Source organism: Numenius arquata, chromosome 3 (genome assembly GCF_964106895.1).
Source record: "Numenius arquata chromosome 3, bNumArq3.hap1.1, whole genome shotgun sequence".
Classification (NCBI taxonomy): domain Eukaryota; kingdom Metazoa; phylum Chordata; class Aves; order Charadriiformes; family Scolopacidae; genus Numenius; species Numenius arquata.
The window spans coordinates 15,557,563-15,571,369 of record NC_133578.1 but is presented as its reverse complement, the minus strand read 5'-3'; the positions used below and the strand labels follow the sequence as shown (position 1 = coordinate 15,571,369).

At 38.8% G+C, this 13,807-nt stretch overlaps 1 protein-coding gene across 1 annotated transcript in view; it reads right to left on the bottom strand.

Annotated features, from left to right (window-relative positions):
- CNTNAP5 (contactin associated protein family member 5) overlaps positions 1-13,807 on the bottom strand; it is a 401,323-nt gene that overhangs the window by 87,152 nt on the left and 300,364 nt on the right. The window contains exon 12 of the mRNA XM_074145684.1: positions 9,504-9,623. Coding sequence (XP_074001785.1) covers positions 9,504-9,623 — 120 coding nt within the window. The remainder of the gene's footprint in view (positions 1-9,503; positions 9,624-13,807) is intronic.

The window sequence follows — 13,807 nt, the reverse complement described above, 5'->3', positions numbered from 1 at the left end:
TCAATAAAACACTGCTGCAATGTGTGATACAGGAAAGTTAGATTAAAATCACAAGAAATATTACAAATTTATTGCTTTTAAAAGTTGCCCCAGTGGTTGTAATCACAGTCAACACTGTAGCACAATACCCTGCACAGTCCTGCACAATGTATTGCTTCCAACGTGATATAATTCAATGACTTCATAACACATATCTTGTACATCTGAAAGTAGCGATTCTTATCAGCCAGAGACTCTCTTTTTCCTTTTGTTCTCTCAAGGATTGACACAGAGTGGATGTTTCAGAAGCAGTTGAGGGTGAGCTAACTTCCCTCTTACAGAAGCTAGTAGAAGTTTAACCCCTGTCTTCACTCAAAAGTCTACTAAAAAGACAAACATTAAGTTACTGATACTGTAAGTGAGATGTAAAACCAAGAGATGATGAAACTCCAGATGGGCAGTCATAAGCTCCTCCCCACTGAGGGTTATTAACATAATTTTGAGAAATTACAACAAAAGCAATGCTCACAATAGTGACTACAATGCTGCTCAGGAAGTACAACAGCCCAAAGCTAGAGTTTCAGAGTGGTTAACACTACTGCTTTCCAGGCTGTGTACTTGCACACCAGGAAGGGTGCTGTGTGAGTACTTCAAAAGCTAAAAGTATCAAGATCTAGCAATTTAGAAGCAATGAAGGATTATTTGGAAAATTTTATTAAAAGTAGCATAGCACAAAACACTCTTCCCAAGAAGCGTTGGAAATGTAATTAACTGACATATTTGAAAGGAGGTTGGACAAGACACTCATTAACAAGTGTGTTGGACAGATAATGCAACATGTCTTTCTCTTATTTTCCTCTGTGACTGTTCATTAATTTTCAGTGGTTTTGTTATCATTACAGCTGCACTCAGCTGTCCCTCTGAGATCTGAACTTAGACATTCAAGAACTGCTTTTCTCCACAGGATCTTTTACAAATGAGAAGCTAACTGCAGATATTCCATCCTCTAGATTGCAAAGGGAAAGGAAAACCAAATCAAGTTTTTTTCTGTACTCACAGAAATTGTGATTTATCAAGTACTTCAGAACAAAGAGTTAACAGAGTAATGGTGGAAGGGAAGAATCCTGGAGTTACGTTTCAGATGTTTCCTAATCTACATATGCCTGATCTGTTACACTTAATACTTTTACAGATCAGACCTGTGTTTTGCTCAAAAAATATATATGGCTCACTGATCTAATGAAATGAAAGTCACAGGCACGAGCGAGCATACCTCCATTCAAAAATTTGTTTCTTTCCCTATCCAGAGTTGGTTTTCATTATATTTTTAGGCAGTGACATTGCAATCATAGATGCAAACCCAGTTGAGTGCCATTGGCTTCTTCTAGCCATTTCCATATCTGGAAACTGTTAAACTACACAGATAAGGCCCTCTTTTCCTTTATTTCAACAAAGAAGTTATCATTATCTTTTTACATCTGTCCATACTATATATTTTTCCTATTTACCCAATTTAATGAGCTCTCCCTGCACTTGTGAATTTGCAATGAAAATGAAAAACCTGTTCTCTAGGCAAAGGTCACTGTTTATTTTTACCTTCTATTACTCCACTTGATTATTTTATTACTTTCTCAGCTTGGTAAAATTTCAAACCACACACAAGATAAAAGTCATTCAAAACCCAGTAGGAGAGTGCAGCCACATCTTCTACTGTATAACTAGGAATAGTTAAATGCGGCCTTGAAAAGCAGATTTCCTGAATGCTTGTTAAATTGTTCCATAATTCAAAGGTGACAATGCTTTAATTTCAGGGTAATGCAACAGCTTTATGACTTCACAGTTTTATTTAATGGTCCAATTTACTAGGATATTATGCTGTCTGTATTTGGTCCTAGGAGATGTTTTTAGAGCATGGGACTGCAATGCATTCAGCACATTTTAGACCCTTATTTTAGCCTCACCCATAGTTTTATCATCTTGCTGGAAACCTCCAAGTTGCTTTTGACGGCACACAAATTAAATTGTGGGAAATTAGAGCAGCTGGAAAACTGGCTTTCAATGAGTTCTGTATTGTCTAATTCTCATTTTTATTCTTCAACTTGAAATATCTCTGTGGAGCACATTTCACCCATACAAACTGCATCACTCCTTTGTGATTTAGGAGGTTTGTCACAAAACAAGATTATTCAGACTGATTAAATTGCCAACAAGCAAAACATACGGTAAGTGCTACATGAGAGAGAGAAAAATTGCTCTGAGAGCGCATATGATGCATTTGTTTCATAGTGTTCTACACTGAATGCCAAATATTGCCCTGAAAGCTGTACCTATAACTATGGGAGTAATCATACAAAAGACACACTCTCCCTTGAACACTGTACTGTTTTCAGCTGCAGTGGCAGTTTAACCCAGCCACTCTAACATACACCCCTCAAAAAACAATTCTTATCACAAACAGCTTTAATTTACTGACTCCAAGGAGATGTTTTCTGAGTCTCCGATGAAACATAACCATTTTTTTTTCTATCTACTTTTTTTTTTTTTTTTTTTTCCTGCTGGCTGACCCAGCAATATGTGCTTTTGCAGCTTGTTTTGTGCTCATCAGCTTCCTCCTAGTTTCTGATTCAGCCACTTCCAGCCAGTGCAGAAGCACTGTAATGCATTTCCATGGAAACAATTCGGGGGGGGTTCCTGTCCCCCCAGTCCTGCATGCAGCCCACTCTCCGATGGTATTGGCCGACTGCACCTGCCCGTGTGCATTCCTCAGGGATGCCTGTGCCTGGGACCCTTCCCCATCTGCAAATCCTTTCTGGCAGTCAGTAGCCAGCACCAGGAAGGCACCACACCCTTGACCACACAGACTTGCTGTCCCAGCCCTAGCAGAGAGGGAAGAGCTGGGTTCCCAACTCTCTTACACCGCCAGACATGAAGTCTTTTCACTCTGAGCCCATGGTGCGAGGTGTCTCTATCAGCAGACTGATCATGCCAGATGGCTCTGATGGATGAGAATGACATCTCTACTGCACTCTCATCATCCATGCTGTGCCGAAGCCCAGAGATGGCAAACCATTATCCTGCCAGCCTACTTCTTGATGACTCTCCATTTCCATATTTCCTCTAATACAGGGTATCTATAACAAGCAGAAAGAAATATTCCTCTCAAAAAAGGGAAGAGGCAGTTGCTGAACTACTTCTTAGTACAAAATGGACACTTGTCCACTGTGCTCACACTTGCTACACCAGTGCAGTCTTCTCTGATTCAACCTCCTTCATCTAAGGTGAGTTTTGAGAGACTCAACATAATCACTCTTCTGCTATTTCATATGCCTTGCAGCGACTCAGACATCTGCATGAGCCTGGCAGACAAGAAGTGGAGCCCACAGGAGACCTGCTGTTCTTTTGTTGCAGCACCAGGACATCTGCATGTTTCCAACATGGCACTAGACTCCTATGTCTGGGGCAAATGGATCCACTCCTTGTAACTGAGACAGCTGGAGTGACTTTTAGAGAGCCACAGCTTACCTCTAACTTCTGAGGACTGCAAATGTGGCAGGAGAGTGATTAAGTTGCAGTAACCCTTGATTAAAAGGTAAAGGCTAGAGGAAAATACCTACTGTTATGTTCTTCTATACTAAAACCTCCTCGGGGACCTCCTGCAAGCGTGACAGTGAAGAAGGCCTGCAGGACTTCTGCTGTGACAGTCATCAGAAACAGAACAATTTCACTGAAAATGGCAAGGCAGCTGTTGACAGCATGCTGCCTTTGACATAATATATGTACTAAAAGTTTTTCATTTTATAAAGTTCTGGAATACTTAATGAAAATTCAAAACATAAATGTATAAATTGTCAGAACTACTGTGTGTCAAAAGACCTGTAGTGTTCGAGGGCATAAACTGTACATGTTCCAGGGCAATCTCTAATCTAAGCAGTTTTAAATAATTTGTAAAAGATTCCCATTTGTTGTTTTCTCCAGTGATGAAGTCAATCACAATTACAGACAGTAAGCTGCAAGGTATACTCATTAAAAAAAAAAAAAAAAGTCAGACAAACAACAAAAATAACAAAAAAGGCACTCCAAAAGCTTCCTTAGAAAGTTCAAAATCTTATCTAGCTCATTCTGAGAATCTCAAAGAGTTTCACCATTTAAGTTCTTGTCCCACAATTACGTAGTTGCAGGTAATATAGCCAGAATTAAGGGCATGACCTCTTCCTTCTCCTTTCTCTTTTTGCCTCAGCCTAACCAGTGGCAGACCTCATTTTCATCTGAGAGACTACCAAGTCCACAGGAAACATAACAAGGGTTGAATCTCAAGATGACTTCTTTATCAGTGTAATTGCTATACAAAGTAAAACAAGATGATTTGTAATGGAAAAAATGGATTAATTAATTATAAAGCAGATGAACTGAGATTTTTGTGTGAAAACAAAGGGAAAGGTGGATGCTGTGGACAGTAGTACCAGTTGGGAGCACCAATGGGGATCCCTACTGCAAGGACTGAGGTCTATGCATCTCTGCTTTGTAGTAGTCCATCTCTTTGTTACTCCAGTCTGTTCCTTGTTCACAGCAAAGTGAGTAAAGTTGAACTGCTACAGTATTTTCCTCAAAAAGCCGTCCAAATATCATACGGTAAGTGGGACTATTCAGATACTTAAAGTATTTAGACTTCAGGTACCAACACAGTTTGTATCCTCCTGAATTCAACCCTCTTTACATGCCATAGAATATGTACTATATGGAAGAATAAAATCTGTATCATTGTTAGCTGAATAAAAAAAAAGAAGGCTAGAGGCAATTAATAAAAAGTTGCAAGCATAACTTTGGCAATATCCTTTGTATCTTTATAGAATCTCTTACTTTGAGATTTAAACAGTTTCTATACAGTTTTCTGAGACAGAGAAGATAAAGTTTTGCTTTTTTTGCATCAGAAAAATAGGCAATATCTGCATTTCGAGATGAGACTGCAAAACAGACATGATCTGCAACAAGGAGAAATATATTTTTGTTCATTAATGATTTTTTCATTATGGCAGTTTCAAAAACAGATCATGGACTAGCAACAAGAGCTGAAATAAGGATTCATCTTTCCCCAATCTACGCCCTTACAGAAAAAAAAGTGCCAAAAAGAAAAAAAAAAAAAAAAAGCAGAAAGCTATTTGAAGATTGGACAGTTATCTGGCCAAGATAAAATTAACCATTGATCTCGTCATGGCAATTTCTAAGCATTATTGATTTTATAGCCTAGGGTTGGCATACTGTAAAACAGCATCAGTAAAGAAGTATGGTGACAGAATGACTCAAGTGTATTGTAAGCAAATCTTTGAGATATCAAGGGTAAAATTTACTCCAGAGGAGAGGAGGAAAGGTCATTACAAACTCCTTCCATACAGGGCTGCAAAACAAGTACATGGATGTAGATTGCATGTCGATAGAATTTACACTGGACAATATGATTATTAGCATTTAAGTCATACTCAAGACAGATCAATAGATTTCTAAGCAACAAGAGAAAAAGCATAAGCCTCACAATAGTAGGAAGACTGCCAGACCAGAGGTTCAGGGACCCATTAGACATTTTCTGTATTGATTGTTGTCAGTCACTTCAGTGGGAAGTGAAGATTAATTCAACTGGACTAATTATCAAACTATCCACCCACAGGGAAAATTTCTTTCCCAGCGCTGGTGGCTGCTCATTACCCCAAAGCATGACAAGATACATTCTCTCTGTACTTTATGCAAAAAAGCGTGGGTGTAGACCATCATGGGTGATGGGAGAACCCATGTAAGGCAAAAAGAGCTAGTTCACATTCCCATGCAGATGGCCTGGAACAGGCTAGCCATGTTCTCATGATGCTGAACACAATCATAAGACGGGTAGACGTGGTGCTTAGGGACATGGTTTAGTAGTGGTTTTGGCAGTATTAGGTTGATGGTTGGACTCAACGATCCTAAAGGTCTCTTCCAACCTAGACGATTCTATGATTCTATGATTCCAAATTAATAATCCCTGCATGGACCCACACAAATCCTCATGGCGTCTCACATAGCATCCACCTACACACAATGATGGTTTGGGCACACATGCCCAAATTAACTTCTCACACACACACTCATATTTGGTGTGGACTTATTATTTCTAACAGTTGATGAATTTCCCTGTGAAAGTGACTTTGCTTTGGGTGTGTAATGGGTATATAAGGTGAAGAAAACATTATGTTAATAAGGTGCTGTCTTTTTTTTTTTTTTTTAATCTAATTTTGAGTTTGCTGTCTTTCGATGTCATTGAACTGTCTCTTTATTCTTATTGCAAGAAAATGCAAATGAAAATCTCTTCTGTCAGTGAGGTCCGTTCACTTTGGGTCTTCCCAATCTAAATAGCCCTGGATTATTTACTTTTAACCTCTCTTTGTACAGTTATCTTTCTATGCCTTTAATTAGGTAAATTACTGTTCCTGACAACCTTCAATGACATATTTTACTTCTACTAGAGATAAACAGTCTTCAAGATAAGATCCTTTTAAGGTAATTCACATACTCTTCCCTCTTCTTGACCAACTTAAATAATAGTATGTCATCTACAATTTTTGTCACCTTGCTTTTTCAGCCACTTCTCCAGACAATGAATAAATACATTTATCCACTCTGGTATCAGATATCCTGTGACAGTCTACTTTTAAATTTCTTGCCATGCTGAAAATTGGCTTTATTTTTTTTTTTCTTCTTTTTTTTTTTTCCCCTGCAAAATTTCCCTTCCCTTATTTTTCTCTCCCTCTTTGTCTTTGTATGATTGTCCAATTCCCTCTCAACACACACAATGACAATTTTCTGCTTTCTTCAGGGTTTTTATTCAGCAGTGGGCTGTTAAAGTTGACAGGCTGCAGAGAAATCACTGGGACCATAGACATAATAAATTGACTTGTAATGTTGATACTTCCCATATCCACATCATATATTGGACATTTGTGACCAGACACCAATATGCGACAAAGCTGGTGTTAATTTGCCCTGGTTAATAACTGGCTACAAACAAGATCCCTCTCTGTTCAATTAAACAGGTAAAAATTAGAGAGAATTTTAAACAAATGGAAGTGAACATTAAGGAACACCACTGTTCTCTAAATGCAATGATGCTGCTCATTTCTGATGATCTGATTCCTTCTTTGAATTCATCCTTCACAGATTCAAGGCACTGTAATTCCCAGAAGTCATTAGCTCGCTGCATCTCTACTTTTAAAAGCACTAAATGAGTCATTTCCCCTCCAAATTCTTCAGCCTGAACATGTTTTGGGCATAAAGAGGTTACCTCTTCTTGAACTGTATATAGAAAGAACTGCCAGCTTGAGTAAAAGCAAAGCTTCATTTAGCCCAGGAATCCACCTCTGCCTTTGAGGGTGAACAGATACCCAGGGAAGTGAGGGAAGGCAAAAAGTTTTCCTGAAACTCTCTCTCATTTCCCAGCGATCTTTGCCTCACAAGTACCTGAGCTGGGAGCTGCAACTAAACCTGCACGTTTAATTGCACCTTCTGAATCTATCAGACAAGACTGGGGCTGTTCCCAGCCTGGGTTCTCCCTCTCTGTTGATACATTGGCCTCCTTGATGTCGTGTGGTAATAAGTCTCAAGTTGAATTATTCATTGCATCAGGAAAAAGAAATATTGAATATTGATACTTTCAGAAAAATATACAGAAGCATTACCTGAAAAGAGTAATAAATGCAGTAAAGTCGAGTTATTTTTCTATACTTTGCACTTAATCTATTACTGTAAACAATTATTATCAGCATAACAATAAGGTATGTTCCCAGAGAGAAAAGAAGCTGTTCTGATTAAGGCACTCAAATCACATTTAGATGATACAGCAGCATACCCCAATTGTAACTCAAACTCTCTGGACAACTGTAAAATAGTAATTTCTTTCTGTCCTTCAGTCCTCTTTTATGCAATAGGAATAACAGAGATGCCTGTGACAAATGACCTTCCCCTGCCTCAAATGAGACATCTAGGAGGAAAGAAGAAATACAGAAAAGAAAAAGTTTTCCAGGCTAGGAGGTCTGTCAGTTTTCCCCACCTCCACTTTTCTCGTAACCAAAATAAAATAAGAATGTCAGCAAGTTCATTACAGATAGAGAGAAAATCAGGTATATGCCTTCTGGATTTCTGCCAGATAAAATTTATTTGAGGAAAGCAGATGCTTTCTGCAAGGAGTTTGTCAAAAATCCTACTTCTTCAGCAGAGATAAAAAGCACTGACAATGTTTTGATCACACATATTTATATGATAAATAATAAAAATGAGCACATTTCCCATACTGGAGATCAAGGAAGGATATTCAGACAGAAAGGTGAAACTCTCTTTCAATTCTTACGAGATTCAACAACAGTGAAGAAGACACATCTTATTAAATATTTGTTACACTTGAATAAAAAACATACTTAATAATTAACTGGTGTGCATTTAATTAACATAATGATTGCCCAATTAAATCAAAATGAAAATTTAATTTGAGCCACTTTAAGTAGAAGAAGATTAAGGATAAAATATGAATATCCTGAGTCCTTTGTTTTCAGGACTGAGTGTGGAGGTGATATGTGGTAAAGAAGCTCAACCAGAATTAGCAATTTAGAAGGGGTAATAAAATATTCTTTCATCTGCACCTGGCCACAGGAAGCAAAGAAATGCCAAACAGGAGACAGTCTAGGAAATTTCCTCTCCATTTCAAAAATAAAAAGCAGAAAGGATGCTCTACCATCTACCCCAATCCACAATATGGGCTATGTAATACTTTTTCATAACCTTGCATGACAGTCCTATATACAAAATAGGACCCACTTAAGGGGAGAATTTGCCAGACAGGTATATTCATTTGAAACACTTTTTATTTTAGAACTACAGAACATTAAGGTTGAGAAGTCTCAACCAACAGGTCACCTTGCCAGGCTCTTGCTCCGCTACCTGTCTCTTTGGTGTTCCTCCTCCTTAGAGTCTTCTCCTCCATACAGATACCCAGGACGATCAGGATTCCTATTCTCTGGGACACTCATATAAGGGGTGGTATTCCTGCTCAAGTCAAACTGGAAGGGTTTACAGCTAGCTCAGTGCAAGTATTTTAATAATCATTCCCAGATCTAGTGTTCTAGTAAAGCAGAGAAACCATTCCCAGTTACAAAAGAAGGTTTGAATTGTAGGTTTCTACATCTTTAGTAAAAAATACACACATCTCATTAAAAGTTATGATATTATGAAAAATACATCAGCAGTGCCCTTTAAAAGGTGCAAATACCATAGTAAATACCACCTAGCAACAGTACAAGGTGAGTCCTTCAAACTTAAAGTTTAAAAATCACTTTTACATGGACCATATTTAAGGAAACAACTCAGAGTGGAACCTCAGTTACTACCAGTTCTCTCCTTTTTCCCGTTACTGAAACACCCGTGATTGTGGGGTCTTCTTAGTAATACAATAATAGACATCCCAATGACATTAGAGGTAACATAAAGCACCAAAGACAATGTTAGGTCATTACCTGTAATATTGCAAAAAACACGGAGTGGTCCAAGTGGTCCACTTCCATCAGAATCAATGTAGAAGAAACCTGACGTCTTCCCTTGGTGTCGGTAAGCTTCACAAGATTGTTCATAGATGGCTTAAAAAGAGAGAGAGAGAGATTGTATCACATAAACAAGGAGAAAACAGACAGACACATTTCAAACATGAGCACTGCTTTAATCATTGTCATAACATAAACTGTTGCTTTGCTTCTGATTAGCATGTGAAAGAGTTTACTGCATTTGGACCTGAGTCTATGCTCAAAATTAGCCATGTATTTAACTACTTCCTTAAACCTAATATATTCTGGCTTTAAAGATATGGGTATTTGCCTTATTTTGGATTAAAGTATGTAAATACTTAAGTAAATTAATATGAACTTTCAAACGTGCCACCATCTAGTTATGGAGTGATACCTATATGCATCCACATACTGATACTTCAAAGACATACATATATACACACATGTACACCATTTACTACCTAGGCATGTGGTCAACCCTTCTTATTAGAGAAGACAGATATTTTTGCCAGTCTTCAGCTTCCCTGCAGGATATTGTTAACAGGCATCTATAAACCCCTCCACCATCTACAACCTGAATGAAACCAAGCCATTGTCCTCTAGCAGAAAAGCTCAAGCTCAGATATGGTCTCCATCATGGTGACATCTTTTTGTTTTAGACTTATTTTTATACAACCAACTCTTCCTTTCTGCTTATCAATACTCTTCTTTTGGAGGATTAGTGGCCAGGAAAATCCAAGTGGTCAATAAAACAAGCACAGCAGTTCTCCAAGAGCAAGAACAGGAGATAAAAAACTCCCACAGGTCAGTGCAATTACTTGTATTTGAGGCATGTTTCCAGGCAAGATATTAGAACTGTCACTTCACATGAGGTATCAGAAAGTCACATGTATGATCCTGGATCTTGAACAACAGTAACCTTAAATGGTATTGCAGGAGGATTGACTTTTTTTCTACCCATTTAAACTCTTACCTGACTTTACCAACAAGGATATTCTCCATAACAGCATATTGTTTTTCAACTAAATGTTAACAAGTACAATAAAAAACCCAGATTTACTTGGCAGATAGATCAAGACTCCCTTTTTTTCTTCCTAAGAGACAGCTATGTGGAAGTCACAGTAACGGAAATGCAAGCAAACAGAATTACCTCTAATCTTTAAGTAAGTTATTGAGTGCTACCAGTAGCAGAACAGACAGAAATATATTTGGACATCATCTTTGGCTCCTGCAAGGTCAAATCTATCTTTTTCTTACCCTTTACTTTTAAGAGCACTTTTATCTACTATTTGTACATCATTATACAGCAAACACTGGATTTACACAGATAGGGAGATACTCAGGGGAATTTGTGCATATCACGCTTGTTATCCACTGCAAATCTTTTTTCCAAGCTCCTCACTCTTCAGGCAGCAGAGCAGTACAGTTAAACTTGATATGTCACAATATCTGCTGTGTCGAGGTTGTAAACACAACTGCAAAGTTCCCAGTGCGTTTTATCTGGAAAGAACTTGGAGGTTTGCAGGCTGAATGCAGGGAGAGCACTTCCTTGCCACTTCTGAAGCCCAGTCCCAGACTCTCCTTCAGAAAGCAGCAATTGCCCTGCACCAGGAGGAGGAATAGTTCCTCATTCCCACTTCTGCATGCATGAATTCACACCCCTCCCTTCCCCTCATTCCCTAAAAGTAGTTTCTCTAATGAAATAAATTCCAGAAAGGCTTAAATGGTCAGCCTGAATGTCCCGGTTTGAAGTAAAACCGAACCAATTTTCTGTTCTGTAACTTTACATCCTAGCTAGGCCTCCTCTAACTCTCTGAAATTAACGGCATATTGTGGAGAAAACTGCTCGTTCTCAGAGTGATAAGCCCAATGTTTATGCTCCATGCCAAGGAATGGCATGCAGGGAGGCCCTTGCTTATACTTATTGCTATAACAACCAAGGTCAGCCAATTTCGTTATTTGCCCCCTTAGAGGGTCGGAAACGGAAAAAACGTAGAGGGGTCACATCAGTGGGGAGGAGTGGACAGGACAGGTGACCCAAACCTGACCAACTGGGGTATTCCATCCCATCTGCCCCATGCTCAGTATAAAGGCTGAGGGATCAAAGGGTCAGCCCCCTTCCTGCGATGGCCGACGTCCAGAGAGGACTCTGTCTGTTCATCTGCCTTTGATCCCGATCCGTGTGTTCCTGACTCCAGAGCTGGAATCCAGTTCCCATTCGTCACTGAGTCTAGTCTGGGACTTCCCCAGTGCCTGCCGGTGATGTAACTGACATCCTGGGAGCTTGATACGGTTTTGTATATATTGTATCTATTTCATTATTTTCTTCTTTATTTTTATTTTAATATTAATTTTTCATTAAAGTAGTTTAGTTCATTCTAAACTTCTGAATCTCCTTATCTCTTTCTCCTCCTCTCTCCTCTTTTAGGGGGGGGAAGGGGGGGGGAAGGGCCATCTGCCGGTCCGGTTTTGGTAAATTCAGCCAAAACCACGACACTGAAGTAGCCTTGTCTGACTATTATTCTGAAGAATGCTGCAAGATAGTTCATCACTCAGATTTTACTGAAATTTGGATATTTCTTCACTCTGCCAACAAAATATAATCACAGTTCTAGGGTCTCTGATCCCAAACTGACTACGAATTAAGAGTCTCACCAGTCAATCACTTGTACCACTCACCAAAATATGCTTTACCCTTGTACATTTCTCTCCTGACCACACATATTTATCAGGCAGAACATCACTAAGTGCTAAATATGCACAGCATTCCCTTCCCGGAGTTAAGAAGCTGTTTAAGGTACTCAGCACCTGGTGAGACAGTGCTTTAATTAGTATCCATCCTATAATAAACAGAATTAAGAAAACGTCTTCCTGACAGTCATTAGCCTGATGTAGAAAGCACTGTAGGAGTCCAGAAGATCTCTAAATTCCTCCTCTGATAGCTGGCCAACAGTACACATTAAATGCAAATAAAATAAAATCCCCAAACCAGAACCTATTCTTCCACTATTCACAACCTGAGGGGCTAACAGAGAGTCCCTCAGTCACCGAAGTGCTGACAAAAGCAAGTAGGATATGGAGGGTCAGGAAAGAGACCGTAACAGGCGATTAAGTAAGCAATCAAGGAATCATGCTTTGATCAATTTGCAAAGTTCTCAAACTGCAGTTCACTTAGTGAATTTGCTGTCATCATCATTACAGGACACTTTATCTTATCTCATTAGGGAATATGCCAATTGCTTCCCCTGAATTGTTTGCTGAGTATTTTTGAAGACAAAGGATGGTGCAAGAAGCAGAGACAAAAAACTAGTATGTTGTCAGTGAACTGGCACAGCTAGAAACTCATTCTTCATCACAAACTTTTTTCTTATTGAGTATTTTGCTTCTTCTTGACAGTCATTTTGGCTGGAGCCCAGATATACTTTTTTCAAATTAATAAGGAAAGATGTGAAGATTCAGCCATTAATAATGTGGGTAGATGCAAACAGAGATGATCTACTCACTTTTAGATGGTTCCTTTGTCACTGCAACTTTGGAAAAAAAAGTCTGTATAGAGCTAGAAATCAGGCTAGGGGTACTCAGCTGGTATAAATCTGAAAGGATGCACAAGCTTCAGTGAAACTACAGTTATGTCTGCCAGAAGAAAATTCATCCTGGTATGTTTTCTGTTTACTTATATGAGAATTCCAGCAGTAAATACTAGGGAGGGAAAAAGCTATAAACTTCAAGCTCTAGCACATAAAACACATTCTAACTATCATGACTTAGAGAAAAGCTAGTTTTGTGGACAGTTTATTTTCTAACTGCATGCTGAAAGTTTCACATGCCTGTATTTTAAGCATATGGTACTGCATACTACTAGACTGGATGGGCCATTGCTTTTAGTTCTCTTTTTTGCTATTTTATGCTGTATAATGCATCAAGGAGAAAATTATATTTGTTTTCCAGTCAGTGGCACATAGATGCCCCCACAGACATTTCAAGTGCACCATCCATTCCGAGCTCCGCTCAACGTCTTTGCAGGCTGAGCTGATCGCTTGTTTCAGAATAAAGTTATGCAATTCCATTTGCTGAAAAAGGCCCTATTACTCCAGTGACAACAACTTGAAGCTGTCTTTATGGTTCAATGAAAGACAAGATCTCTTTGCAGTCATTCTTCTCTTTATGCAATCAGAAATATTATACAAAAGTAAAAGCCAGACGAACAGTCAGCTGTGACTGTTAAGACCCCAGAGCCTTAACTTTGAAAACTGCTTTCA